At 50.7% G+C, this 26,905-nt stretch overlaps 1 protein-coding gene and 1 long non-coding RNA gene across 5 annotated transcripts; one reads left to right on the top strand and one right to left on the bottom strand.

Moving 5' to 3' along the window:
* Window positions 1-81: 81 nt before the first annotated feature.
* ZSWIM9 (zinc finger SWIM-type containing 9) lies at window positions 82-26,905 on the top strand. 4 transcript variants are annotated; one of them, XM_034945467.3, is made up of 4 exons: window positions 82-212; window positions 1,291-1,574; window positions 11,958-12,270; window positions 23,936-26,905. In XM_034945467.3, the coding sequence occupies exons 2-4, from the start codon at window positions 1,300-1,302 to the stop codon at window positions 26,108-26,110; spliced, it is 2,763 nt and encodes a 920-aa protein (XP_034801358.1). In that variant the 5' UTR covers window positions 82-212; window positions 1,291-1,299; the 3' UTR covers window positions 26,111-26,905. The 4 variants fall into 4 exon arrangements, with proteins under 4 accessions (XP_034801358.1, XP_034801357.1, XP_034801356.1 ...); XM_034945466.2 differs by having other exon boundaries at window positions 86-208; XM_034945465.3 differs by having other exon boundaries at window positions 211-892.
* Window positions 19,813-22,852, bottom strand: LOC134729636 (uncharacterized). The gene is made up of 3 exons (XR_010110912.1): window positions 22,303-22,852; window positions 21,231-21,299; window positions 19,813-21,138 (listed from the first exon to the last, which is right to left on the bottom strand). It is a non-coding gene; the product is annotated as an uncharacterized LOC134729636 (long non-coding RNA).

Consider the following 26,905-nt stretch of genomic DNA (forward strand, 5'->3'; position numbering starts at 1 on the left):
ATGCCCGCGCTTTCCCTCGCCCTGGATGAGCGGGTGTGGCTGAGGGTCTGAGGAGTGACTGGCAGGGAAAGAGGAGGAATCGGTGGAAGCGCCCGCGCGAGGCACGGCGGGAAGAGAGGCGGGAGACCGCGCGGGGCATCCCGGGAGCAAGGGCCGGGCCTGGCCTGGGCGCGGGGCATTGTGGGAGGTGGACGCCGCTCCGGGGCGGGTAGGTGAGTGGGGAGGGGCGGGAAGGGTGCACATCTTGGGGAGGGGAGAGGCACAGCTAGGTGGGACGGCGGGGCTGGAAGGTGCCGCAGCGGGCGGGGCGGGGGGGAGTAGGAGGGTCGGGAGCGGGCTGGATGGGGCTGCTCGAGGGGAGACGCGCAGCTGGACGTGGGGGGAGCATCTGGGGTGAAGGAGCCCATCCGAGGACGAGGGGCCATGTCTAGAACGAAGATGCATATTGCGGGGGATGGTGGATGTAACTGGGAGGAGGGGCCCACAGCTGGACTGGGGGCCGCATCTGAGGAGGAGGGGACCACAGGTGAATACTGGTGACACTTCCGAGGAGAACTAGCCACAAGTGGGGCACACACTGTAGGCGAAGCGTGGATAACTGCATGTGGGGAGTACATCTGGAGATGAGAGTGTCTCAGGGAAGCCCCAGCTACAGCTGCATGTGGCGAGCCATAGGGTCATAATCGGGGGAAGGGGCAACAGCTGCACGCCAGAGACACATCTGGGGAGTGCGGAGCCACAGGTGCATGAAGCATGTGACCGGGTGAGGGGTCCGTGGCCTGGATGTGGGAGCACATCTGGAGATGGGGCGTCTTTGGAGGGGTTACAGCCAACTGCTGGCACATGGAAGGAGGAGTTCCAGATGAATACGAGCCTTAGAAGTTACTCTTGGGTGAGAGACACAGCTGGAAGGGGAGGAGGTTTTAGCTGGAATTTGAGAACACATTTGAGGAGATGTCCTTAAGGGACATCTGAGCTTAAGGGTCGTATTTTGGGAGGAGAGATTCCAACTGTACCTAAGGGTCACATCTGCGGAGGAGGAGACGAGTTGGAATTAGGAATCAAGATGACAGGCTCCAAGTGAACCAGGGATAAGGCGGTGGGAGGAGGCCAAAGATAGGATGGAGGTTGATATTTATATATTTGGAGAAAAACAGGCACGTCCGACCCCGGGCTACCCACCTCGATAGAGGCACCAGCAACCGACGGGGCAGGCCAAGAATGGAGTAGATGAGATACCCCGGGTGGGAATGGGTCTGATATCCACCTGTTCTCCTCTCCTCCACGCAGGCCCCCAGGATGGAGCGGCCGGAGCCCCCACCCGGCACGGCTGCGGGGCAGGAGGAGCAGGAGCTGCGGGAGCGGGCCTTCTTCTCGTGGGCCGAGTTCAGCCGCTTCTTCGACGCGTGGTGCCAGCAGCGGCTGGCGCTCTTCTTCGTCAAGAGCTCCATGCACCTGGCGCGCTGCCGCTGGGCCAGTGCGCCCCCGCTCTACACGCTCATCGACGTGCTCAAGTACAGCTACGTGCGGCTTGTGTGCAAGGACGTGCGTGCGCCCAGCCGGCCCGCCGTGGGGTGCGTGAACCTGAGCCGCTGTCCTGCTGGGGGGAAGGGGAGCACCGGCGGTGGGTGTGGGTGGGAGACGGGCAGAGAACACCCCACCCAGAGATGCAGAGGGGGAGAGGCCAACTGAGACAGCCAAATACACCTTGCAGAGAGGCGGGAGTCAAGGAGGGACATGTACTGAGAGACAGAAGAGGAGCTAGAGAGACAAAGATACTCACGGAGCAAGAGATGGTGGGGGCCCGACTTACAGACTTTTTTTTTTTCGAGATGGAGTCTCCTCTGTCGCCCAGGCTTGAGTGCAATGGTGCCATCTGCAGCCTCCACCTCCTAGGTTCAAGTGATTCTCCCGCCTCAGCCTCCCGAGTAGCTAGGACTACAGGCACCTGCCATCATGCCCGGCTAATTTTTGTGTGGTTTTTTGTTTTTGGTTTTGTTTCGTTTTGCTTTGTTTTGTTTCTTTGAGACAGAGTCTTGCTCTGTCACTCAGGCTGGAGTGCAATGGCACAATCTCGGCTCACTGCAACCTCCACCTCCCGAGTTCAAGCGTCGTTTCTCCTGCCTCAACCTCCTGAGTAGCTGGGATTACAGGCACGTGCCACCACGCCTGGCCAATTTTTGGATTTTTGTAGAGATGGGGTTTCACCATGTTGGCCAGGCTGGTCTCAAACTCATGACCTCAGGTGATCTGCCCGTCTTGCCTCCCAAAGTGCTGGGATTACAGCCATGAGCCACTGTGCCCGGCCTGACTTACAGAATGTAATAGAGACTTCGAGAGGCAGAGCGTAAAACACACACACCCCAAGAGGAGAAAAAAAGTCACGGAAAATTCCAGAAACATGGAGACATGGAGGCAGAGACACCAGAGACAGCCAGGGAAACAGAAGAGCCAGGTTTTGTACATGTGACAAAGACTGGGAGACAGAGACTGGGAGACTGAACTGCAGAGAAGCCGCAGGATAAGGAAAAGGATCCATCTAGTCAGTGAATAAGGGGCCAGGTCCCATGCTGTGGGCTGGGGATATTCTAGTTGGAGCGATGGAGTTGGGCAAGAGACAAAAATCCCTGCCCTTCTGGTACTTTCTGACTGGACAGGAAGATTGACGTTAAAAGAACAAGCTCACAGGTAGTTCCCTACAACTGTGCAAAGAGTGGCAGGTGAGAAATCCAGGAGAGCCAGAATCACACCCAGGTGGCCAGGGGTATTTTAATGGACCCCAATTGTATTTTATTTATTCTTTATTTTTTTGAGACGGGGTCTTACTCTGTTGCCCAGGCTGGAGAGCAGTAGTGCGATCTTGGCTCCCTGCAACCTCCAACTCCTGGGTTCAAGAGATTCCCCCACCTCAGCCTCCCAAGTAGCTGGGACTACAGGTGTGTGCCACTATGCCCACCTAATTTTTGTATTTGTAGTAGAGATGGGGTTTCACCATGTTGGCCAGGCTGGTCTCGAACTCCTGACCTCAAGGAGGCTGAGGTGATCTGCCCACCTCGGCCTCCCAGAATGCTGGGATTACAGGCTGAGCCACCACACCCAGCCAAATTGACCCCAATTTTATTTTGCTTTATTTTATTTTATTTTATTTTATTTTATTTTATTTTATTTGAGACGGAGTCTTGCTCTGTCATCCACACTGGAGTGCAGTGGCACAATCTCCACTCACTGCAACCTCAGCCTTCTGGGCTCAAGCAATTCTCCTGCCTTAGCCTCCCCAGTAGCTGGGATTACAGGCATGCGCCACCATGCCCAGCTAATTTTTGTATTTTTAGGGTTTCACCATGTTGGGCAGGCTGGTCTTGAACTCCCAACCTCAGGTGATCCGCCTGCCTTGGCCTCCCAAAGTGCTGGGATTACAGGTGTGAGCCACGGTGCCTGGTCTGACCCCAGTTTTAAACAGGGGTTGTTCCCCACACAGTTAGGTTTCCAGCTTCCACTGGAACACCGGAAGAGGTGAGCCCATGTTTCCATTGGCAGACGGCCACCCCTCTTGGATGGGGCTTTGCTGCCCAGGTTTGCCCCAAACCCTGCCACTCTCTGCTGCCTCATCCCTAGCACTGTCTTTTGCTTGTTTTGCCTGCCTGGTCCCAGTAGGTGTGTGAGTTTGAGACCCTTGGTTGGGGAGCTGTAGACAAGAACAGAGTGCTTAAGAACACAGGCTCTGCCTTCAGGCTGCCTGAGACATGCTCCACGACTTCCTGGATGGGTGACTTTGGGCAATGGACTTCACATCTCCAAACCTCAGTTTTCTCATCCTTTGAAATGGGGTTATCACGATACCCGCCTCATGGGGCCATTGTGAGGATACTGTGAGATCATACATGAGAAAAACACATAACCGTGGTGCCTGGAACATGGGGTGGCTGGTTAAGTGATAGCTGTTACAGGATTCGAGAGCATGGACTCTGGGCCATTGCACTGCTGATGCTTGGTGGATGCTGTTGAGCGAGTGACTCCACCTTTCTGTGGCCTCAGTTTCCTCATGTGGAAAATGGGAGACATAATAGTGTCTATCTCATAGGTAAATTATTCAGAAAGGCATCCAGCACAGAGTAAGCACACTCTAACAGCTCTTTCACCGGTAGTTATTTAAACATGTATTGTGAAATACATTCTTGCAACTTCTTTCTCACTACTTATTCTAGAAACAGAGACTCGGAGATCTGAAAGTGGAACAGCATCAAACACACACATCACCCAGAAACCTAGAACGTTAGAGCTTGCAAGAAGCTCAAAGAAGCTCAGGCCTAATCTGAAACCTATTAACAGAACCCAGTTCCAATGTAACAAATGCTTATTGAGCACCTACTATGTGCATGCCCTTCACTGGACATTTAGAATCCAAGACTGATCTCGGCTCTTGAACAGCTCAGAACTTAATGGGGTAGACAAAGACCAAAAAACAACAAAAAAAATTATAGATAGTGGCCCATAGCAGTGAGAGTGAGATTGAGGGGGAGATGAGAGGAGGATACAAAGGGAGTGGTCAGCTCCACCTGAAAGCTTACTGGGTGGTTCTGGAAGGCTTCCTGGAAGAGGTAACCAGTAAGCAGAACCTTGAAGAATTTTGTTGATATGTTTATGTATGTATAGTATGTGAGCTAACAGACACACTAGGTTTACTATGTGCAGGTACTGTCCCAAGTGCTCTACAAATATCAGAGACAGCCAAGGAGCAGGAGAGACAGGACTATGGAGGGGGCGAGGACAGGGCCCTGGGTACACTCCTGGGACTGGGTAGATGATGAGATGGTCTCTGAATGGGGAGTGCGGGAGCAGGTGGTTGATGAGCCGGTTCAGGAACGATATCTTGGAGCCATCATGTCTAGCTCCCTCACTCTCTCGAGCTGCTCAAAGCAGAGCCTCTCCAGTGCCACAGCCCAGGGACAGCCCATGGGCCGAGGTCAGGCTGGAGAAGTTAGTGTGTAAGGAAAGGCAGGACATGAGGCTGCAGTGGTGTCAAGGCCTGGATCTGGCAGGGCTGAGTACAGGAGTTGGGACTTTATCTGGGAGCCCTAGAAGGCTGTGAGTAGGGTCAGTTGTGGGTGGAGGAAGATCCCTCTGGGGCCGTGTGGGAGACGATGTGGGGGAGAGAGAAGGGATATGAAGGAGGAGGCTGGGGCTGAGGGTGCAAGGAACCAGACAAGAACTTTCTTCCTGTCCACTCCTTCCCCCTTGCCAGAGGTTACACAGTGACTCTCTCGAAGTCACCACTGCTGCAGCTTCAGCTCTCCAGCTCCAGTTCCTCCCCCATCCCTCTCTCTCAGCACTTCCCTCCCTGGAACAGAATTGCTCAGCCTTTCTCAATACACACTGGCCGTTGAAAACACAAAGATCTTGAAAACCTGAATGATCAAGAATAAATGGGTAGTTGGGTGCGGTGGCTCTCGCCTGTAATCCCAACACTTTGGGAGGCCGAGGCGGGCAGATCACTTGAAGTCAGGAGTTTGAGACCAGCCTGGCCAACAGGGTGAAACCCTGTCTGTACTAAAAATACAAAAATTAGCCGGGCCTGGTGGCAGGTGCCTGTAATCCCAGCTACTCGGGAAGCTGAGGCAGGAGAATCACTTGAACCCAGGAGGCAAAGGTTGCAGTGAGCTAAGATTGTGCCACTGCATTCCAGCCTGGGCAACAGAGCGAGACTCTATCTCAAAAAAATGAATAAATGGGTAAGTGGAAGGCAAATCAAAGCAAAGCAATGAGTCCTTGAAAAAAAGTTTAAAAAAATAGCAGGTACTATTTCTGCATTGTTTACTATGCACTAGCCCATTTCTAACCACTTTACATAATTTAATCCTCTTATTTAGCCCTCTCTACAAGCCTGAGAGACTAGTATTACTATTGGCCCCACTTTCCAGGTGAGAAAACTGAGGCACAGGATGCTTAAAGATTGTTCCCAGGATAACACAGCAGCTAAGAGGGAAAACCAGGGTCTGGCCCCTCATTCTGGTTACTAAGCCCATGGTTTTAATTACCACCCTCCCGCCTTTCTTTCTCACTTTCTCTTTCTCTCTCCTTCCCTCATCTTTATTTCAATCATTCAACCCTCAGTGTGAGGGTTGACCGTGCCATGGATCCCCTAAAGATGTGTTGGTTCTGGGCACCAGCCTATCCATCCCTTCACCCAAGAGGTTTTTGGGAGCCCCTGCAATGTGCAAGGTGGTGGTTTTAGATGCTGGGATTTCTGTGGGGAACGTACATTACAGATGGACATAAATAAAAATCCCAGCCAGGTGTGGTGGCTCACACCTGTAATCCTAGCACTTTGGGAGGCCGAGGCGGGTGGATTGCCTGAGCTCAGGAGTTTGAGACCAGCCTGGGCAACATAGTGAAACTCCATCTCTACTAAAATAAAAATTAAAAAAAAAAATTAGCTGGGTGTGGTGGCGTGTACCTGTAATCTCAGCTACTCAGGAGGCTGAGGCAGGAGAATCGCTTGATCCCGGGAGGTGGAGGTTGCAGTGAGCCGAGATCGTGCCACTGGGGACAGAGTGAGACTCCGTCTCCAAAAGAATAAATAAATAAAAATTAAAAAAAATAAAATTCCCTACATGTGATGGACCGTGCCCTAGCCAGGATATGGTCAGGGAAGACTTCCTGGAGGAGGTGATGCTGGCTGTGAGGCCTGAAAGATGAGTAGGAGTTGACTAGGTGAAAAGGGAGAGGAATGTTTTATGAAGGAGGGAAGAACTTACGATAGGTTGTGGAAATGGAAAAAATGTGGATGGGTAGGATGTGGTGATGGATGGTTTTGGTGGAATGGAGACCATATCCCAGAGTAGGTGTGCCAGGGTTTGTAGGTTACATCGTGGGATTTAGTCACGGAATCATCACACACTTACTGAATACCTCCAGACGCCAGGTACTATTCTAGGTGCTGAGGATACAGAGATAAACAAAATAGACAAAAATTCCTATCCATGTGGAATTTACATTTAGCGGGGGGATGACATTACTCCTCCAGATAGGTGGAGAGAAATTGGAAAAATGGCATGCTGAAGCACCAGTAGGTGGTTATGTGAGATTCTGGGCCCCTGCAGAGGAGACGCACTGTTCTCTGGCAAGATTCATGGCTTCACAGAAGAGGTGACCTACCCGGAGCAAGGGGCTGTCCTAGGGCCTGAAACACCTAGGCTGAAGGAAGTCAGACCAAGGGTTTCACAAAAGCCCACGAATTATTCTAGAAAAATGTACGGGGTGGCATACCGTGAACTTGCAATCTTGATAAATCAAACATGGCTGCATGCGGGGATTTCCTTTGCTTCCACCTGATACCACATGGTGGCTGTATGTTTATTTTATTCATATTTATTTGTACATTGAATAATTTTCTAAATGTGCATTATTTTTGTATTTTTTTGAGACAGAGCTTTGCTCTTGTCGCCCAGGCTGGAGTGCAATGGTGTAGTCTCAGCTCACTACAACCTCCATCTCCCAGGTTCAAGCGATTCTCCTGGCTCAGCCTCCTGAGTAGCTGGGATTACAGGTGCCCGCCACCACGCTCAGCTAATTTTTGTATTTTTAGTAGAGATGGGGTTTGCCTATGTTGGCCAGGCTGGTCTCGAACTCCTGACCTCAAGTGATCCGCCCGCCTTGGCCTCCCAAAGTGCTGGGATTATAGGCGTGAGCCACCGTGCCCGGCCTTGTTACTTTAAATGAGGCATAAAGTCTCAAACTCTGTATGTTGATTTTTAAAATCTAGCAGGCTCCTGCGTTTTTCTTCACCTCGTGCATGTAGGAAAAAAGGGGTGTGTCAAGGATGCTCTTCTGGTTTAACAAAGAAAATTTTTAAGCATTTATACTGGTGGATTTAAGCATTTCTCTGGGTGGATCCTGGGGAGAATCACCCAGTTGGGGGGCCATTTGGAAAAAGCATAGGAGGGCTTTTAGGGGGCATGTTACTGGGGTATTTACTACCTGGGAGCCAGGGTTTCTTAACTACATACCAGGCCCCGGGCAGTCTGTGTTACAAGGGTCAGCAAACGAGGAAGCCCTTGGACGAATCCCAACCTGCAGCCTACTTTTTTTTTTCTTCTTCTTCTTGAGACAGAGTCTCGCTCTGTCGCCCAGGCTGGAGTGCAGTGGCGCGATCTCGGCTCACTGCAACCTCCACCTCCTGGGTTCAAGCGATTCTCCTGCCTCAGCCTCCTGAGTAGCTGGGACTATGGGCGTGTGCCACCACACCCGGCTAATTTTTGTATTTTTAGTAGAGACAGGGTTTCACCACGTTGGTCAGACTGGTCTCGAACTCTTGACCTCGTGATCTGGCCACCTCGGCCTCCCAAAGTGCTGGAATTACAGGCGTCAGCCACCACGCCCGGCCTGTAGCCTATTTTTATAAATGAAGTTTTATTGGAACATAGCCATGCCTGGTCATTTATGTATTGTCTATGGCTTCGTTTGCAATATAGCAACAGAATATATTAAACATTTACTACCTGGCCCTTTGCAGAAAATGTTTGACAGCTCCTGCTGTATAAACATAAAATCTGCCAAAAAATGCTGATATTACCCCACATGGAGAAACACTGAACCCCTCTTCAGAAATCAGATGCCAATTTAAATATTACTATCAGAGAAATACACTCTGATTTTTTTTTCCTATTCCCTTTCTTTTATTTTCTTTTTTGAGACAAGGTCTTGCTCCGTTGCCCGGGCTGGAATACGATGGTGCCATCATAGCTCACTGTAACCTCGGATTCCTGGGCTCAAGTGATCCTCTTGCCTCAGCTTCCCAGAATAGCCGGGACTATGGGTGTGTGCCACAATGCCTGACTACTTTTTTATGTTTTAATTTTTTGTAGAGAAGGGCTCTTGCTATGTTGCCCAGGCTGGTCTTGAACTCCTGGACTCAAGTGAAGTGATCCTCCTGCCTCAGCCTCCCAAAGTGCTGGGATGACAGGTGCTAGCCACTGCACCCGGCCCTATTTCATTTTCTACAGTGCTGGTTGCAACTCTCCGCGTTAATTTCATGTAATGGGCTATGCTGTGCAGTCTGAGAACCGCTGTCCTAGACAAACTCTTGCTCACACACATAAAGAGATGTATAAGAGAGTGTTGTATCACACGTTGGGGTGATTGAAGCATCATTCGTAACAGAGGAGAACTGGAAACACCATCATAGATGACAGAGCCATGGAGTGGAACATTCGGCAGCAGTAAAAGGAATGAAACTGAACAGTTTTGAAAATCCGAGTGAAAAGCCAGCTGCAAAGGCATCTGTAGGGTGGGATGATTGTCTTAGTCTCAATTGATGTAACAAACTACCACAAATATGGTGGCTTAAACCAATACCAATTTATTTATCTCACAGTTCTGGAGGTCAGGCAGCCAATATGGGTCTCAGGGCTAAAATCAAGACATTGGCAGTGCTGTGTTCTGGAGGCTCTAAGGAGAATCTGCTTCCTTATCCTTCCAGCTTCTAGAGACCACCCATGCTCTTTGGCTTGGAGCCTCTTCCTCCATTTATTTTATTTATTTATTTATTCTAGACGGAGTTTTGCTCCTGTTGCCCAGGCTGGAGTGCAGTGGTGCGATCTCAGCTCACCGCAACCTCTGCCTCCTGGGTTCAAGTGATTCTTCTGCCTCAGCCTCCCAAGTAGCTGGGATTACAGGCATGCGCCACCATGCCTGGCTAATTTTGTATTTTTAGTAGAGACAGCGTTTCTCCATGTTGGTCAGGCTGGTCTTGAATTCCCAACCTCAGGTGATCCGCCCACCTCGGCCTCCCAGAGTTCTGGGATTACAGGCATGAGCCACCGCGCCAGGCCATTCTTCCAATTTTTTTTTTTTTTTTTTTGAGAGATAGGGGTCTCACTAGTCTCACTATGTTGCCCAGGCTGAACTCAAATGATCCTCCCAGCTCAGCCTCCTGAGTAACTGGGACTATAAGCAAGTGCCACCGTGCCTGGCTCTTCCTCCATCTTTAAAGCTAGAAGGTAGCATCTTTCAATCTCTCTCTGACTTTGATCCTCTTACTTCCCTCTTTCCCTTATAAGAACCTTTGTGATGACATTTGGGCCTACCTGGGTAATCCAGACTCTCCCCATCTCAAGACCCTTAATTTCATCACACCCGCAAAGGTCCTCTTGCCATGGAAGGCAGCATATGCACAGTTTCAGTGACTATGACGTGAATATTTTGGGGAACCATGATCCTTGCTACCACAATGCTCGGAAACAAAGAGTTTTCTTTTTCTTTTCTTTTTTTTGCTTTGAGACAGGGTCTCGCTCTGTCACACAGGCTGGAGTGCAGTAGTGTAATCTCGGCTCACTGCAATCTCTGCCTGCTGGGTTAAAGCCATTCTCCTTCCTCAGCCTCCCAAGTAGCTGGAATTACAGGTGTAATCCCATTAGCCTATTATTAGCCACCACGCCTGGCTAATATTTTTTTTTTTTTTTTTTTTTAGTAGAGACAGGGTTTCACCATGTTGGCCAGGCTGGTCTCAAACTCCTGATCTCAGGTGATCTGTCCCCCCTCAGCCTCCCAAAGTGCTGGGATTACAGGCGTGAGCCACCACGCCCGGCCAAAAACAAAGTTTTTTTGAAGTAGACTTTTTAAAAATGTAACACACATCCAGAAAAGTACACACATCATATGTGTGCAACTGAATGAATTTTCCCCCCAAAAAAAAATCAGAGGTAACCAGCACCCAGAACAAGAAACAGAATATGTCCAGTCCCAAGAAACCTCCTGGTGCCCCCTCACAGGGTTAACCACTTAAGGGTAACCACTATCTAGCCTCCTAATGGCAGAGGTTAACTTTGCCTGCTGTTGAACTTTATGTAAATGGGAATTATATCACAGTTTCTCTTTCATGTCTGGCTTCTTTCACTTGGTAGGTTTGTGAGATTCATCCGTGTCATTGGAGGTTGTAATGGTGTGTTCATTCTTGGTGCTGATTAGTGTTTTATTTTAGGAATACACCACAACTTATTTTCTCACTCTATTGTTGGATATTTAGGTTTCAAGCATTTGGCGAATATACATAGTGCTGCTATGAACATTCTCGTACGCATCTTTAGATGCCCATTTGTCTTGAGTGGCACCACTGGGTCACAGGAGAGACATAAAATTTGCTTTAGTAGATACTGCCATGAAGTTTTCCAAAGTGCTTGTGCCATTTCACGTTCCCATCAGTGATGGGTGAGAGTTCCAGTTGCTCCATGTCCTCATCAACACTTGATGTTATCAGTCTCTTTTGTTTGACCATTCTGCTGATGTGTAGTGGCATTTCCTTAGGGTTTTAATTTGTTACGTCTTTGATGACTAATGAGTTTGAGTCCTTTTTCACGTATACAATGCTTTTAAAACAGAGAAACATACCTCCCATTGTTTATGGGTGCATAAAAATATACATGGAATGCTAATAGATAATTTTGATAGTGGCTGCCTCTGGGGACAGAGGGAAGGAAGATAATCTGTTAGGGCAGCGTTCACAGAAGGCCTCAACTTTTGATGTTATTGCTAAACCAGAAGCAGATACAGGACTATCTGAAATTTTTTATTTCTAAAAATAGTTAAGGTAAATACAATAAAATATTCCCTCACTTTTGACAGAACTAAGGGTGGTAGGTATAGAATTTTAGTGAACACTTACTGCTTGCCATATTCCAGACACTGTGTAGGTGCTTTACCTATATTAACTCTTTTCATGCTCATGACAATCCTATGAGGAAGGTATGATGAGTAGGACCTTCCTTGTAACCTATGAGGAAACTGAGGCATAGAGACTTGAAGTGACTTGCCCCAGGTCACACAGCTGGCATATTCTTAGGGCCCTCTACTCTTCTCTATGCCTGAAACAATTCTTAGTTTAAAAAAAAAAAATGGTGAGTGGAAAGGAAGAAGAGGGCAGCAGAGTGATGTGACCAGGGTGGTGGTGGTTCCTCCCACAGGCCTCCCCAGCCCGGCTGCCCCGCCTTCATCATCGTCAAGCTGAGCCCGCTGCGGGACCGCCTCGTGGTGACGGAGTGCCAGCTGACCCACTCACACCCGGCCTGCCCGCTGGAGTTCGCCTACTACTTCCGCCCGGGCCACCTGCTGGCCAACGCCTGCCTGCCGGTGCGCACCACCAACAAGATCTCCAAGCAGTTCGTGGCCCCAGCCGACGTGCGCCGCCTGCTCTCCTACTGCAAGGGCCGCGACCACGGCGTCCTGGACGCCCTGCACGTGCTCGAGGGCCTCTTCCGCACCGACCCCGAGGCCAAGGTGGGGTCTCGGGAGAGGCAGGCCGGGGGAGGGGGCGGGGGAAAGCCGCGCTGAAGACTCGTGGGTCATTCATTCCTTCATCCGCCCTCTCATCCCTTCACTCCTTTCCTCCATTCATCCGTTCATTCATTCAATAAGTACTTACCGAGGCATTGGGGATGCAGCAGCAAACCAGACCCACGTGGTCTCTGTCGGCAGAGAGCTTACCTTCTAGTGTAGCGCTGCCCAGTAGAACTTTCTTCCAGGATGGAAACGTTCTGTGATTCTGCACCCCCAGCCACAAGTGGCTACTGAGCACTTGAAATGTGTCCAGTACACTGAAGAACTGAATTAATTAATTAATTAATTAATTTTTTTGAGACGGAGTCTCACTCTGTCACCCAGGCTGGAGTGCTCTATCGCCCAGGCTGGAGTGCAGTGGTGCAATCTGGGTTCACTGCAACCTCTGCCTCCCGGGTTCAAGCGATTCTCCTGCCTCAGCCTTCCGAGTACCTGGGACTACAGGCCGTGCCACCACGCCGGCTAATTTTTTTGTATTTTTAGTAGAGACGGGGTTTCACCATGTTAGCCAGGATGGTCTCGATCTCCTGACCTTGTGATCCGCCCGCCTCGGCCTCCCAAAGTGCTAGGATTACAGGCGAGAGCCACCACGCCCGGCCTGAATTTATTCTAATTAATTGAAATTTAAATAGCCACCTATGGCTATTGGCTGCCTTGCAGAGGTAACTGCCAGAACGCCCCTGCAGTTCTGGCGGGAAAAACCAACAACTGACAAACACGTCCAAATATGATGTAATATCACTAGGGGCTGGCTGGGTGCTAGCAAGAAGGGGAGCCACAGTGATGACAAATGCTATGTAAGTTTTTTTTTTTTTAATCTTTTTTTTTTGAGACAGGATCTCACTGTCACCCAGGCTGAGTGCAGTGGTGCAGTCATGGCTCACTGCACCCTCGATGTCCCAGGCTCAAGCAATCCTCCCACCTCATTCTCCCGAGCAGCTGGGACAACAGGCGTGCACCACCACACCCAGCTAATTTTTTAGGTTTTGTAGAGATGTTTGCGGCGGGGGGGGGGGGGGGGGGTCTCCCTATGTTGCCCAGGCTAGTCTTGAACTCCCAGACTGAAGCAGTCCTCCTGCTTCGGCCTCCCAAAGTGCTGGGATTACAGGCATGAGCCACCACGCCAGGCCTACTTAAATTTTTTTTTTTTTTTAAATTGAACTGCACAAACAGAAAATGCACAAATGATAAATACTTAGTTTGATGAATGTTCTCAAGGGGAGAACACACCTGAACCCACCACGCAGATGGAGAATTAGGAGAAGGAAGAGTGCTATGTCCTGTAATGTGATGGAGCGATAAGTTATCATCAAGGAGAAAAAGGCCGGGGCCTGGAGCGGGACAGTTCTAAGGGTGCTGTTTGAATTGGTCAGGGAAGGTCTCTTTAGCAAATGATGGTGAAGCAGAGGAGATGGAACAGAGGCAAGGGACCCTCATTCTGTCATCAGAGGGAAGAGAATTCTAGGCAGAAGGAACAGCCAGTGCAAAGGCCCAGAGGCACGAGCAAGCTTGTGTTGGAGGAACAGTGAGAATGGCTGCTGCTCCATAAGGAATCTCTGCGGCTTTAATCCAACTTCAAGTTTGGGGTGAACTTGAAGTTTAAAGAGGAAAGAAAGATGAGAAAGTAGGGGAAGAACTGGTTTCTCCTTCTGGCTGTGCCTTTGTCTCCCTTGTGTGTGGAAGAGGTCACAAGGCAGGGTAAAGTCGAGATTCAGCTCTGGCACACGCTTCCTGTCTTCATCTCATGCCCAGTAAGAAGCCCTGATTCAAGCCACCAGCCCAAGCCCAGGCCTCTGTCCCGACATAATAATAATTTTAGCTAATGTTTATCAAGCACTTACTATATGCCAGGCACTACCCTAAGTGCTTTACATACTATAACTCATTTTCATCTCACCTGAGCCCTATGAGGAAATAGTCCACCATTCTCATCCCCATTTTACAGACAAGGAAACTGAAGCACAGAGAAGTCAAGTAACTGGCTCAAAGTCACACAGCTATTTAGTGACAGAGCTGGGCTTCGGACCCACACAGCCTGGATCCAGACCCATGACCTTCACCATGGGGACAAACACACATGCACTTCCTACTCCACTGGTCTTTGCTGATCTAGTAACTCTCCTCCACTACCCACCATGACATAAATAAGCCTCAGCTGTTCTTCCCTGAACCCGCCCTCTGCAGGATTGTCCCTGTGCAGAACAGCTCATTCATAAATCAGAGCCTTCCCTGGAAGGGGAGTTGTCTTTTCATTTTGAAGGCTGTCTTGGAATCTCAGCTAAACCACGGTTGGCTCCTGGGTCTGTGTTTTGACCTGCTTTCATACTTTTTTTTTTTTTTTTTTGAGATGGAGTTTCGCTCTTGTCACCCAGGCTGGAGTGCAATGGCAGAATCTTGGCTCACCGCAACCTCCGCCTCCCGGGTTCAAACGATTCTCCTGCCTCAGCCTCCTGAGTAGCTGGGATTACAGGCATGCGCCACCATGCCTGGCTAATTTTTGTGTTTTTAGAAGAGACGGGGTTTCTCCATGTTGGTCAGGCTGGTCTCGAACTCCTGACCTCAGGTGATCCCCCCGCCTTGGCCTCCCAAAGTGCTGGGATTACAGGCATGAGCCACCACGCCCGGCCCCTTAATACTCTTGAAAGAAAGGAGGAAGAAGTTCTAGGACAGGAGAGACAGATTAGTGAAGCAACATTTAAATATTTACTTTTTGAATATGTCATACATTCACAGGGTTCTAAAAAGGGTATGTGGTGAAAAGTCTTATCACATCCTGTCCCCCAAGTCCCCTCCCCTGCAGAGCTATTAGCAGCTTATAAATCATATCTCGCTTTCTATCCTACGGACCAGCACTGCCCAGTGGAACTTACTACAATGATAGAAATGTTCCTTATCCAGGCTAGGCATGGTGACTCACACCTCTAATCCCAGCACTTTGGGACTCTGAGGCAGATGGATCACCTGGTGGCAGGAGTTCAAGACCAGCATGGCCAACATGGCGAAACCTGATCTCTACTAAAAATTCAAAATTAGCCAGGCATGGTGGCAGGTGCCTGTAATCTCAGCTACTCGGGAGGCTGAGGCACAAGAATCGCTTGAACCCAGGAGGCAGAGGTTGCAGTGAGCTGAGATTATGCCACTGTACTCTGGCCTAGGTAACAGAGTGACACTCTTGTCTAAAAAAATAAAAAGAAAGAAAGAAAATGGTTCTTATCTGTACTGTCCAATCCAGAGGCCACTGGCCACACATGGCTACAGAATGCTTAATGAGGCCAGTATGACTGAGGAACTGAATTTGTCATTTAATTTATTGAAATGTAAACAACCTAATGTGGCTAGTGGCTTCTGGATTGGACAGCGCAGCTCTGCACATATACAGGTCAATTTGCATGTCTGTATTTTTAACTTTAATTTTTAACTTTATTTCCTCTTTCTGTCCCCCTACCCCCCACCCCCAGCAAGCAGGGCAGCCTAGTGTACACGCTGTTTTTGTTTGTTTGTTTGTTCTTTGAGACAGGATTTCACTCCTGTCACCCAGGCTGGAGTGCAGTGGCACGCTGTTGGCTCACTATAACCTCCACCTCCTGGGCTCAAGTGATTCTCCTGCCTCAGCCTCCTGAGTAACTGGGACTATAGGCATGCGCCACCATGCCTGGCTAATTTTTGTATTTTTAGTGGAGACGAGGTTTCACCATGTTGGCCAAGCTGGTCTCAAACTCCTGACCTCAAGTGATCCACTCACCTTGGCCTCCTGAAGTGCTGGGATTACAGGTCGGGGCCACCACACCCGGCCTGTACATGCTGTTTTGCATCTTGCTTTATACGTTGGGGAGTGCCAGATGTCACCATCTTTCGTTCTTCCTCTGGGGCTGGTCAAATCCCCCTGAGAAAACTCCTCCGGCCTCCTGGCGGGGGGTGAAGGCCAGGCTGCCAGCTTCTGGGAGCCGCAGGGGCAGAGGCAGGGAGCTGTCAGGCATTCAGCCAGCAAGACGCACTCAGTACCCACTTGGGGTTCAGAATCCCCCTCCCTCATCTTCAGATGGGCCAGATGTCCCCAAAGCCAGCGGCCCCTTTCTGTTTCACCCTGTCTACAGAATAAACCCCCAGTCACTGGGGGTGGGGGAAGAGTAAGGGGAGAGGGGAAACGAGATTTGGAGGTCTAGCTGCTGCTGAAACAGCCCTCAGTTCGTCTTTATTTTGCCTTCTGCAAAACTGGCCTGGTGTTGCCAGCTCCTTTTGAGGACTTTTCTACTGGTTCTCAGCATCCCTCAATTGCTGGCTTAGGATTCATGGGTTTTGGGGGGTGGGGTGGGATTAGCATGTCCAGCTGCTTTCTAGTTTCCAAAGTTCTGTCCCTATCATATTGCCTCTGATTTAAAAAAAAAAAAGGCATTTAAAAAAATAGATGTAATTGAGGTTCAAGAGAGAGTGAAACTAGAGAGGTGTTCAATCCATCACTTTTACACAGAAATTTCACCTTTTTTTCACTTATAAAATCCAATGAAAGAGTTCTATATTATTATGTTAATAATACAGTAGTAATATAACAGTATAATGTAATAGATAATATAATATTAATATTATAATATGTAACGCATAACATGTAATATTAATAATATAATGGGTGCGATGGCTCACACCTGTAATCTTAGCACTTTGGGAGGCCGAAGCGAGAGGATCACTTGAGCCCAGGAGTTCAAGACCAGCCTGGCCAACATAACGAGCACCTGTCTCTACAAAAAATTTAAAAAAAAAAAATTAGTCAGGCATGGTGGCATGCATCTGTAGTCCCAGCTACTCAAGAGGCTGAGGCACGAGGGTTGCTTGAGCCCAGGAGCTTCAGGCTGCAGTAAGCTATGATCACACCACTGTACTCCAGCCTTGACAACAGAGTGAGACCCTTCAAATAGATAGATAGATAGATAGATAGATAGATAGATAGATAGATAGATAGACAGACAGACAGACAGACAGACAGACAGACAGACAGCGAGCTTTAAATTTTCATCCCAAGCCTAGGTCAAGCAACAATCAGTCTTTCCACTTCCCCGCAGTCTTCCAAAGGAAGGATTATTTGTAAAAAGTGCCTGGCACTTCCTGAGTTGGGTTGCTCTCTTGATCTTTGGAGGGGATCAGACAAGAAGGATGCGCCCAAAGCCACAAGGCATGATTTAAGGGCAAGACTGGGGGGCGACTTCACCCAGGGAGGTGTTAACACCTTTTTTTTTTTGAGATGGAGTCTCGCTCTGTCTCCCAGGCTGGAGTGCAGTGGCGCAATCTTGGCTCAGCACGACCTCCATCTCCCAGGTTCAGGTGATTCTTGTGCCTCAGCCTCTTGAGTAGCTGGGACTACAGGCGTGCGCCACCAGGCCTGGCTAATTTTGTGTGTGTGTGTTTTAGTAGAGATGGGGTTTCATCATGTTGGCCAGAATGGTCTCGATCTCCTGGCCTGGTGATCTGCCTGCCTCGGCCTCCCAAAGTGCTGGGATTACAGGCGTGAGCCACCGCACCCAACCTTTAACACCTTTTATCACCTGCCCTGCCTGATGATGATGGGCTTTGGGGTCCAGTCACATCTCCATTCCCTCACTTGTGGCAGGCACCAGGGTAACCAGCAAGCAAGCCCTGAAAAGAGAGACCTTGCCCGGAAACGCTGCAGCGTTCTCTTACGTGTATGCTTTGCCTTCTGAGAATGGCGAGCATTGATGCAAGTGTATCCCTTTTAAGAATACTCAATGGGGCCAGGCGTGATGGCTCACACCTGTAAGCCCAGCACTTTGGGAGGCCGAGGCGGGTGGATCACGAGGTCAGGAGATCGAGACCAGCCTGGCTAACATGGTGAAACCTCGTCTCTACTAAAAATACAAAAAATTAGCCAGGTGTGGTGGCAGGCGCCTGTAGTCCCAGCTACTTGGGAGGCTGAGGCAGGAGAATGGTGTGAACCCGGAAGGCGGAGCTTGCAGTGAGCTGAGCTCACACCACTGTACTCCAGCCTGGGTGACAGAGCGAGACTCCATCTCAAAAAAAAGAATACTCCATGGGAAGCTGGTATGATCTCAGTGGAGGGCAATTTAGCAATATCTATCAAAATGACAAGAACACTCACCCTTAGGCTCACAATCCCACTACTGGTGATTTATCCTGCAGATGTAGTTGCACAGCTGTGGAAGGACTTACTTACAAGGTTAATCATTGTTGTTTGTGAAAGCAGCAGATTAGAAACAACCCAGACTCCACCAACGGGTAATGGTTACATAACTTGTGGTATATCCATCCATGGATTACTACACAGCACTAAAAAAGAATGAGAACTTTGGGAAGCCGAGGCGGGCAGATCACAAGGTCAGGAGATCAAGACCATCCTGGCTCACATGGTGAAACCCTGTCACTACTAAAAATACAAAAAATTAGCCAGGCATGGTGGCAGGCACCTGTAGTCCCAGCTACTCAGGAGGCTGAGGCAGGAGAATGGTGTGAACTCAGGAGGCGTAGCTTCCAGTGAGCCAAGATCGTGCTACTGCACTCCAGCCTGGGCGACAGAGTGAGACTCCATCCTAAACAAACAAACAAAAAAGAATAAGAACAAGTCTAGGAACTATTTTGAAAGATCTCTCAAACACATTTTTAAGTTAAAAAAGCAAAATGCAAAACTGTACATAATATGCTGTATTATCTATAAAATAGAGCAAATAAGAATTATAGGTATGCTTACTTGTACTCATATAAAGAAACTCTAGAAGAATACCAAGAACTGTGGATGAGGGTAGAATAGTGAATGGAAACAGACTGATTAGACTAAAGAGGTGGGAGTAAGACCTTTTACGTATCGCTTTACATTATTTGACTTTAGGACCATGTGGATGTTTGCATATTCAAATAATTAATTCTTAAAAAGAAGATGAAAATAGAAGGTGGGCGCAGTGGCTCACACCTGTAATCCCAGCACTTTGAGAGGCTGAGGTGGGTGGATCACTCAGGAGTTTGAGACCAGCTTGGCCAACATGGTGAAACCCCATCTCTACTAAAAATACATAAATTAGCCAGGCATGCTCGTGGGTGCCTGTAGTCCCAGCTATTCGGGAGATTGAGGCAGAAGAACCACTTAAACCTGGGGGGGCGGAGGTCACAGTGAGCCGAGATCATGCCACTGTACTCCAGCCTGGGTGACAGATTGAGACTCCATCTCAAAAAAAAAAAAAAAAGAAAGAAAGAAAAATAGGCAATAGTCCCAACATACTAAACGCACTTGTTTCTCTCCTCAAAGGAAAAATGAGAGGGCGAGTTATAGAGGGTCTTGAGGCTGTGTGAGTCAGGATGGCCTGGGTTTTGCTGTAATAATGAACAGCCCTCAAATCTCAGTGGCTGAACTCATTGAATTTTATTTCTTGCTCACTTACACAGCCACCATGGGATGTTGGGGGAGTACTGTTTATCCCAGTCATTCTGGGACCCAGGAGGATGGGCATTCAGCCCAACGTAATTACCATATCTGGCAGGGGTGGCTGCGAAGGCTTCTCCTTGGATGCGATGCCGCAGCTCCCTCCCACTCACACTTGATTGGCCAAAGCAAGTCACATGACACTGCTTACCTGCAAGGGGGCAGGGAGGTGCAACGCTACTAAGTGCCCAGGAGAGGGAGAACTGCAATTTCTTGGCAAGCGGCAAAAGATAACCACAGGATACTGTTTCGTCAAGGGCCGCCCAAAGCCCTGTCTGAACATGGGGCTCGTGTTTCCCCTGCTCTGTAGTTACACAGGCCTCCTGCAGCTCAGTTTCAGCTTTTCTAGTTTTTCATGGCTCCCAAAGGGAATATTTTCTATGCCGTATAGCCTGTTTTTACATCAAGCCATTTTGGGGTGTTATAGTGACAGCTGGTGACTTGATTTTATTTATGTTGCTATGTGCTAAAAGCTTTATGAACGTTCTGGCTGTGCCAGTTACTAACTGTGGGACATGGAACAAGTTATGAACAACCTATTTACCTTCTCCAACCCTTAGTTCATTTATCTGTAAAATGGGGATAATACTATCTTATAGGGCTGTTGGGGTTGTTGTGTGAGAAAGTGCAGTGTGTATGTGTGTGTGTGTGTGTGTGTGTGTGTGTGTGTGTGTGCAGAATGGGTAGAACCGTGCCCAGAAGTAGGAAGCCCTGCATATGTTCAATATTTAGCTATTATTTTGTTGTTGTTGTTTGTTTGTTTGTTTTTTTGAGATGGAGTCTCTCTCTGTCGCCCAGGCTGGAGTACAGTGGCACAATCTCAGCTCACTGCAGCCTCCGCCTCCCGGGTTCAAGCAATTCTCCTGTCTCAGCCTCCCAAGTAGCTGAGATTACAGGTGCGCACCACCACGCCCAGCTAATTTTTGTATTTTTAATAGAGGTGGGGTTTCACCATGTTGGTCAGGCTGGTCTTGAACTCCTGACCTCAGGTGATCCACCCGCTTCGGCTTCCCAAAGTGCTGGGATTACAGGCGTGAGCCACTGTGCCCGGCCTTAGCTATTATTTTTATTCCTTCAATTTTTTCTTTGGGGCAGTCTGGAGAACAGTTTCATGTGAACATTCTGATCACATGGAAAAGGGAGGGTTTACTCACGTATCAGAAGAGGTGTGAATGGAAAGTAGTAAAGGCATGGTTTCCGATGTTCATGTTTGTGGAATCTGTCGTCTATGGCAGATGCTTCCCCGTGCTACCAATTTGTGTGTCTGAAAGGACACCCGTACATTCATTTGCATCCTCAAAATCTGTTCCTCCGTGGGTTTCTCCATCTCTGCAAAATGCACTGCTGTCCACTGTGTGCCTAAGCCAGCCCTGTTTGGTCAATTTTTTGAAGGCTGTAGGGTAGAGTGGTCAGGAACAAGAAGCCCTGGACCCAAGCTGTCAGGGTTCAAATCCCAGCTCACCTGGTATTGCAAATCACATGGGTGACTCCAGGCAAGCAACTGAAGCTGTGTGTGCCTCGGTGTCCTCATCTGAAAAAGGGGGATGATAATCATAGTATCTGTCTTACAGGGATATTGTAAGGATGAAAGATTAGCTGTTGGAACTGTGCCTGGTGCAGAGAAACTACATGTGTGCTTTGCACACCCGAAACCTTCTTTTTTATATTTATTTATCCTTGGCCTGGGGGCTGTCTCCTCTCACTCAGTGGTGTGTCTCATTTGTTCTCCTCTGTGCCTGAGCCAGCACATGGCACATCATATTTTCTCAGTAAATATCTGGCAGAGAAATGTATTCATCAGCCTGGCCAACATGGTGAAACCCCGTCTCTACTAATAATACAAAAATTAGCCAGGCGTGGTGGCGGGCACCTGTAATCCCAGCTACTTGGGAGGCTGAGGAGGGAGAATCGCTTGAACCTGGGAGGCGGAGGTTGCAGTGAGCCAAGATCACGCCACTGCACTCCAGCCAGGGCGACAGAGTGAGACTCTGTCTCAAAAAAAAAAAAAATATATATATATATATATATATATACACATTTACATAGCCCCGCCTTCATCAAATGTCACCCTGCCCCTTAAAATGCCACCCACACATGTTCTCCCACCTACTGCTTTTGTTTCCAATCATTCCTAATGGCCCGGATCCATTGGATCCCAGCATCACTGCTTGTTAGCGCAGTGGCCTTGGGCAAGTCACTCCTCTGGTGCAGATGGGGGTCCCTAAGACCACCCTCAGTTTCCATGATTCACTAGAAGGAATCACAGAACTGAGAAAAATTGTTATAGTCAAGGCTACAGTTTATTACAGCAAAAGGATACAGAGTAAAATCAGCAAAGGGAAGAGCCACACAAGGCGACCCCATCAGTCTCTCTGATTCCTTAATTATCTCGCAGCAGCACAAAGGGCAGAGGCCAAGAGAGACCAGCATGAGCTGCCAGATGTCCTCTCTCAGTGAAGTCCCATGGACAGTGCTCAATTCTCCCAGCAATGACATGTGACAACAATGATGTATTGCTAGCCAGGGACACTTACTTGGGCCTTGGTGTCCAGGGTTGTTTTGGGGGTCAGCCATGTAGACTTGTGCTGAATACTGCTGAGAGATCGAGACAGACGGTAAGAACAGCTGAGAGCTGATGCACGCCAGGTGTCCTTCCATGCGTTGGCCAGGAGTGATCTCATTTTAGCCCATCCATGACCCTGTTAAATAGACATCTCCATTTTTCCAGACAAGGAACCAAGGCTCATTGAGGGGAGTCACTTGCCTGAAGTCCCACGGCTAATAGGCAAATCCAGGAGTCTGATCCTTAAACCTCCACCCTTACAGATGTGGCCTTGGACATGGCTGCACACCCTCGTGTGAGTTCACTCACTCAAGATGTATTGAGCCATTGTTCCAGGGCAGGTAGCATTCAAAGCATCAGGGGTGCTGTTATAGCCAAGGCTACAGTTTATTACAGCAGAAGGATACGGAATAAAATCAGCAAAGGGAAGAGCCACATAGGGCAGAGGCCAAGAGAGACCATCCCGAACGGGAACATCCCTGTGCTTGTGGGGCTTCCATCTTAAGGAGGGCAAGCAGGCAATGGGCAGATCAGGAAACGAAGATATGACTTGCCAAAGGGTGGTAAGTGCCGTGGCCAAAAGGAGCCAGAGAGAGATGGGGTGTTTGCTTAGTTGGGAAGTCAGAGAAGACCGGGACGTGATGTTTGAACAGAGATGATAATTATAATGGCCACTTTCAGAACACTTACTATTTGTTGGATAAGTAATAACAGTAATATATGTACCAGGCAATGTTCTAAATGCTTGAATGCATCTCATCTTTCCAATCACAGAGATGCTCTTATTATCATCACTTTACAAATGAAAGGGAGGTTAGGGAAGTTGGCAGAAGGCACACAGCCAGGAAGCAGGGGCTCCAGGATCTCAGCCCAGGGATCTTGGCCTCAGAGGCTATGCTTTTCACCACTGTCCTGCCTCTCAGTGCATGGAGAAATGAATGTTCAGTGCCTAGAAGGGATAATCAGGGAATGTGGAGGTTAAGGAGGCAACTGAGGCACAGAGAGGTTAAATCACAGGGTTCAGAAGTGGTGGGGGTGGGACTCAAAGCTAAATGATCTGCCTCCACAATCTAAGCTCATTACCACCAGACCAGTCATCCTTACGCATGCATAGGAGTCCCCTGGAGGGCTTGTCAAACTAGATTGCTGGGGCCTGCCCCCAGAGTTTCAGACTCAGTGGGTCTGAGGTGGTCCCGAGAAGGTGCATTTCTGTCCAGGTCCCAAGAACCGATGGTGATGCTGCTGGTCCAGGGCCCACATTTTGAGACCCACTGCCCTAGACTGCCTCTCAGCACACGGAGGAATGAATAGCCAGCTTCCGGCGGAGGAAACTGAGGCTCAGAGAAGCTAAAAGTGTCATGTGGAAAAAATCACATAGCCGTTAGACTGTGGTACCTGGATCTCAAACCCAGGCAATCCGGCTCCAGAGTGTTTTTAACCATTTCCCTGCACTGCCTCCTGCCGGTCAAAAGAATAAATGCATATGCAGGCAAGAATGAATGGGTTCCCATTTCCGTAGAAGGGGAAACCGAGGTCGGGGAGCTGGGCGGGGAGACCCCAGCATCCTCTGACCGCTTTCCTTGCCTCCCTGCCCCCGCCCGCAGGTGAAGCTGGTGTTCGTGGAGGACCAGGCGGTGGTGGAGACGGTGTTTTTCCTGACGTCGCGCACCAGGGCGCTGCTGCGGCGCTTCCCGCGCATGCTGCTGGTGGACCGGCTGCCGGGGCTGCAGGGCGCGCTGGATCTGCTGGCCGTGCTGTGCGTGGACGGCTCGGGCCGTGCGCGCCAGGCTGCCTGCTGCGTGGCGCGCCCGGGCACACCGAGCCTGCTGCGCTTCGCGCTCGCGTCGCTGCTGCAGAGCGCGCCAGACGTCAAGGGCCGCGTGCGCTGCCTCACCGCCGGGCCCGAGGTGGCGGCGCAGTTGCCTGCAGTGCGCCAGCTGCTGCCCTGCGCGCGCGTGCAGATCTGCCGCGCGCAAGGCCTGGAGACGCTCTTCAGCAAGGCGCAGGAGCTGGGCGGCGCCGGCCGCGAGGACCCGGGCCTGTGGTCGCGCCTGTGCCGCCTGGCTGGCGCGTCGTCGCCCGCAGCCTACGACGAGGCGCTGGCCGAGCTCCACGCCCACGGCCCGGCCGCCTTCGTGGACTACTTCGAGCGCAACTGGGAGCCCCGCCGCGACATGTGGGTCCGCTTCCGCGCCTTCGAGGCGGCCAGAGACCTGGACGCGTGCGCCCTGGTGCGAGGCCACCGCCGGCGACTGCTGCGTCGTCTCAGCCCCTCGCGTGGCGTGGCGCAGTGCCTTCGCGACCTGGTGGCCATGCAGTGGGCCGACGCGGCCGGGGAGGCGGTGCCCGAGGGGCCCGATGGCGGGGGGCCTTGGCTGGAGGATGAGCCAGGGAGGGGAGCCCAGGGGGAGAACGAGAGGGTGAGGGGCCTGGAGACAGGCGACTGGGGAGGGGCTCCGAAAGAAGGAAGTATTTGGAGGGGAGCCCAGATGGAGAAGGAGTGGGCAAGGGCACTGGAAACCAGAGACTGGGGCGGGGCTCAGTTCGAAGGTGAGAAGGGGAGGGCACTGCAGATCAGAGATTGGAGAGGGGGTCAGTTGGAGAATCAGAAGCCGAGGGGACTGGAAGGGGGTGTCTTGAGAGGGTCGAAGTTGGAGAAAGGGCACCTGAGAGGGCCAGAGATTAGAGACTGGAGGGGGTCCCAGTTGGAGGGTGAGAAAGATTGGGGACTGGAAGGTTATGTCTGGAGGGGGGCCCAGTTGGAGGACCAGGCGCTAAGAGGATTGGAAGGGTATACCTGGAGGGTGGCCCAGTTGGAAGATCGCAGGAGTACCACCGACCTGAGGGGGACCCAGTTTGACTATGAGAGGGTCAGGAGTCTTGAAGGAAGCCCCTGGAGGGGGGCGCAGCTGCACGATGAAAGGGCAGGGGGACTGAGAACTGCCGAATGGAAGGGGCCACAGTCAGAAGTAGAGAAGGGGAGGGGGCTGGAGGTCAGAAACTTGAGGGGGATCCCCTTGGAGAAGTCCCTGGAGTTGGCCCCTGAGAACGGAGACCAAAGGGGACCCCAGTGGGAAGATGAGAGGAGGAGACGGCCAGAGATTGCAGAGGAGAGGGGAGCGAGGGTGGGGGTCAAAAGAAGAAGGGGCCTGGAGGATATAGTTCTGGTCCAGCTGGGAGACACGAGGGTCACAGGCATGGAGAATGGAGATGGAGGGGGAGCCCGGTCCGTGGGCCCCAAGAGCCGAGCTGGACGAGGGATGGAGTGGGGAGACGCAGGAGGACGGTGTCTAGGGCTGGGGAATGGAGTCGTGTCTGGCACCCCGGTGGGGACTGCATTGGAAGGCAGCCCAGAATGGGCAGCGGCGAGGAGTGAACACCTGGCTGCAGGTGACGGCCTGCAGGAAGGAGGCGAAGATGGCCCCAGGGAACCAAAGAGGCTTTGCCGACCCCCGGGAGAGGAGGAGGTGGACTGGGAACCCCTGGCCAAATTCCGAGCAGCCTGCGGGCCAGAGCTGGCAGACCTGGTGGCTGAGGAGTTGGCCTTTGCTAGGCAGCATGGGACCCGGGCTTTCCACTGGACCGGAGCCGGCTTTGCCCTTAAGGACGGCACCTCGGACTTCTTCCTGGACGGGGCCCTGACACGCTGCAGCTGCTCAATTCACGCCGCCCGCCGTCTGCCCTGCAGACACCTCTTTGCAGCGCGCCTCCTCACTGGGGCTGCCTTATTCCACATGGACCTGCTCAGGGATTGCTGGGGGAGAGCCCCAGAGCCCTGACCCTTCATGCCTCTGCCCACCACCCTCCACCAGGAGGGTCGGAAGGCATTCTTCGATCCCAAAGATAGTAGGGCTGAGGCCAAGGAGACCGCTCCAGTCCCCCTGGCCACCTCCTGGGTCATCCAGGGGCCTCTTCGTGGCAGTTTGCCTCTCTGGGTCCCAGGGCAAGCTGTAAGTGGTCTCTGAGGTCCTGGAGCCACAGCTTGGGAAGGTGTTGATGGGCAGGGCGGATTCTGAGGGCTTCCCTCTGGAGAGGAAGCATGTGATGAGAGGTGTAGACAGGGTCAGGCTGGGACAGAAGGAAGGAAAGGGGCAGAGCTGGGGGGAGGGGGAGGAAGCGATCATATGGGGAGTGTCTGGCAAGAGTAGACTGGCCAGTCTAGGGAGTGCAGCGGGGAGAGGGGAAAGGGAGAAAGTACAGAAGACAGATGAAGGAGAGGAGGTAAGCGAGAAAAAATGGAAAGGGGGGCCGGAAATGGAGGAGAGAGGACAAGCAAAGAGACAGAAATGAAGACAGGAGGAAAAGCTGGGGGAAGCAGGACAGGAAGGGACGGGATGTAGGAGGGGGAAGAAAAATCGGAGATGAGACAAAAGAAATGTGTGGGAGATGGGTAGAGAAGAAATGGAAGGGGCGTGGTTTTGGTTTCTCTCCAAGACCTGGAGACATCGACCCCCTTCGCCTTCTGAAGACAGAGGGAGGGCGGGCACTGGGGGTCAGGAGAGTCTCCAGCAGGGGAGGGGAATTGTTTGGACTATTGTTCTTCAGGATTGGAATAAAACAATCTTATTTTGGTT

Source organism: Pan paniscus, chromosome 20 (assembly GCF_029289425.2).
Source record: "Pan paniscus chromosome 20, NHGRI_mPanPan1-v2.0_pri, whole genome shotgun sequence".
In the NCBI taxonomy this organism is placed as follows: Eukaryota; Metazoa; Chordata; class Mammalia; order Primates; family Hominidae; genus Pan; species Pan paniscus.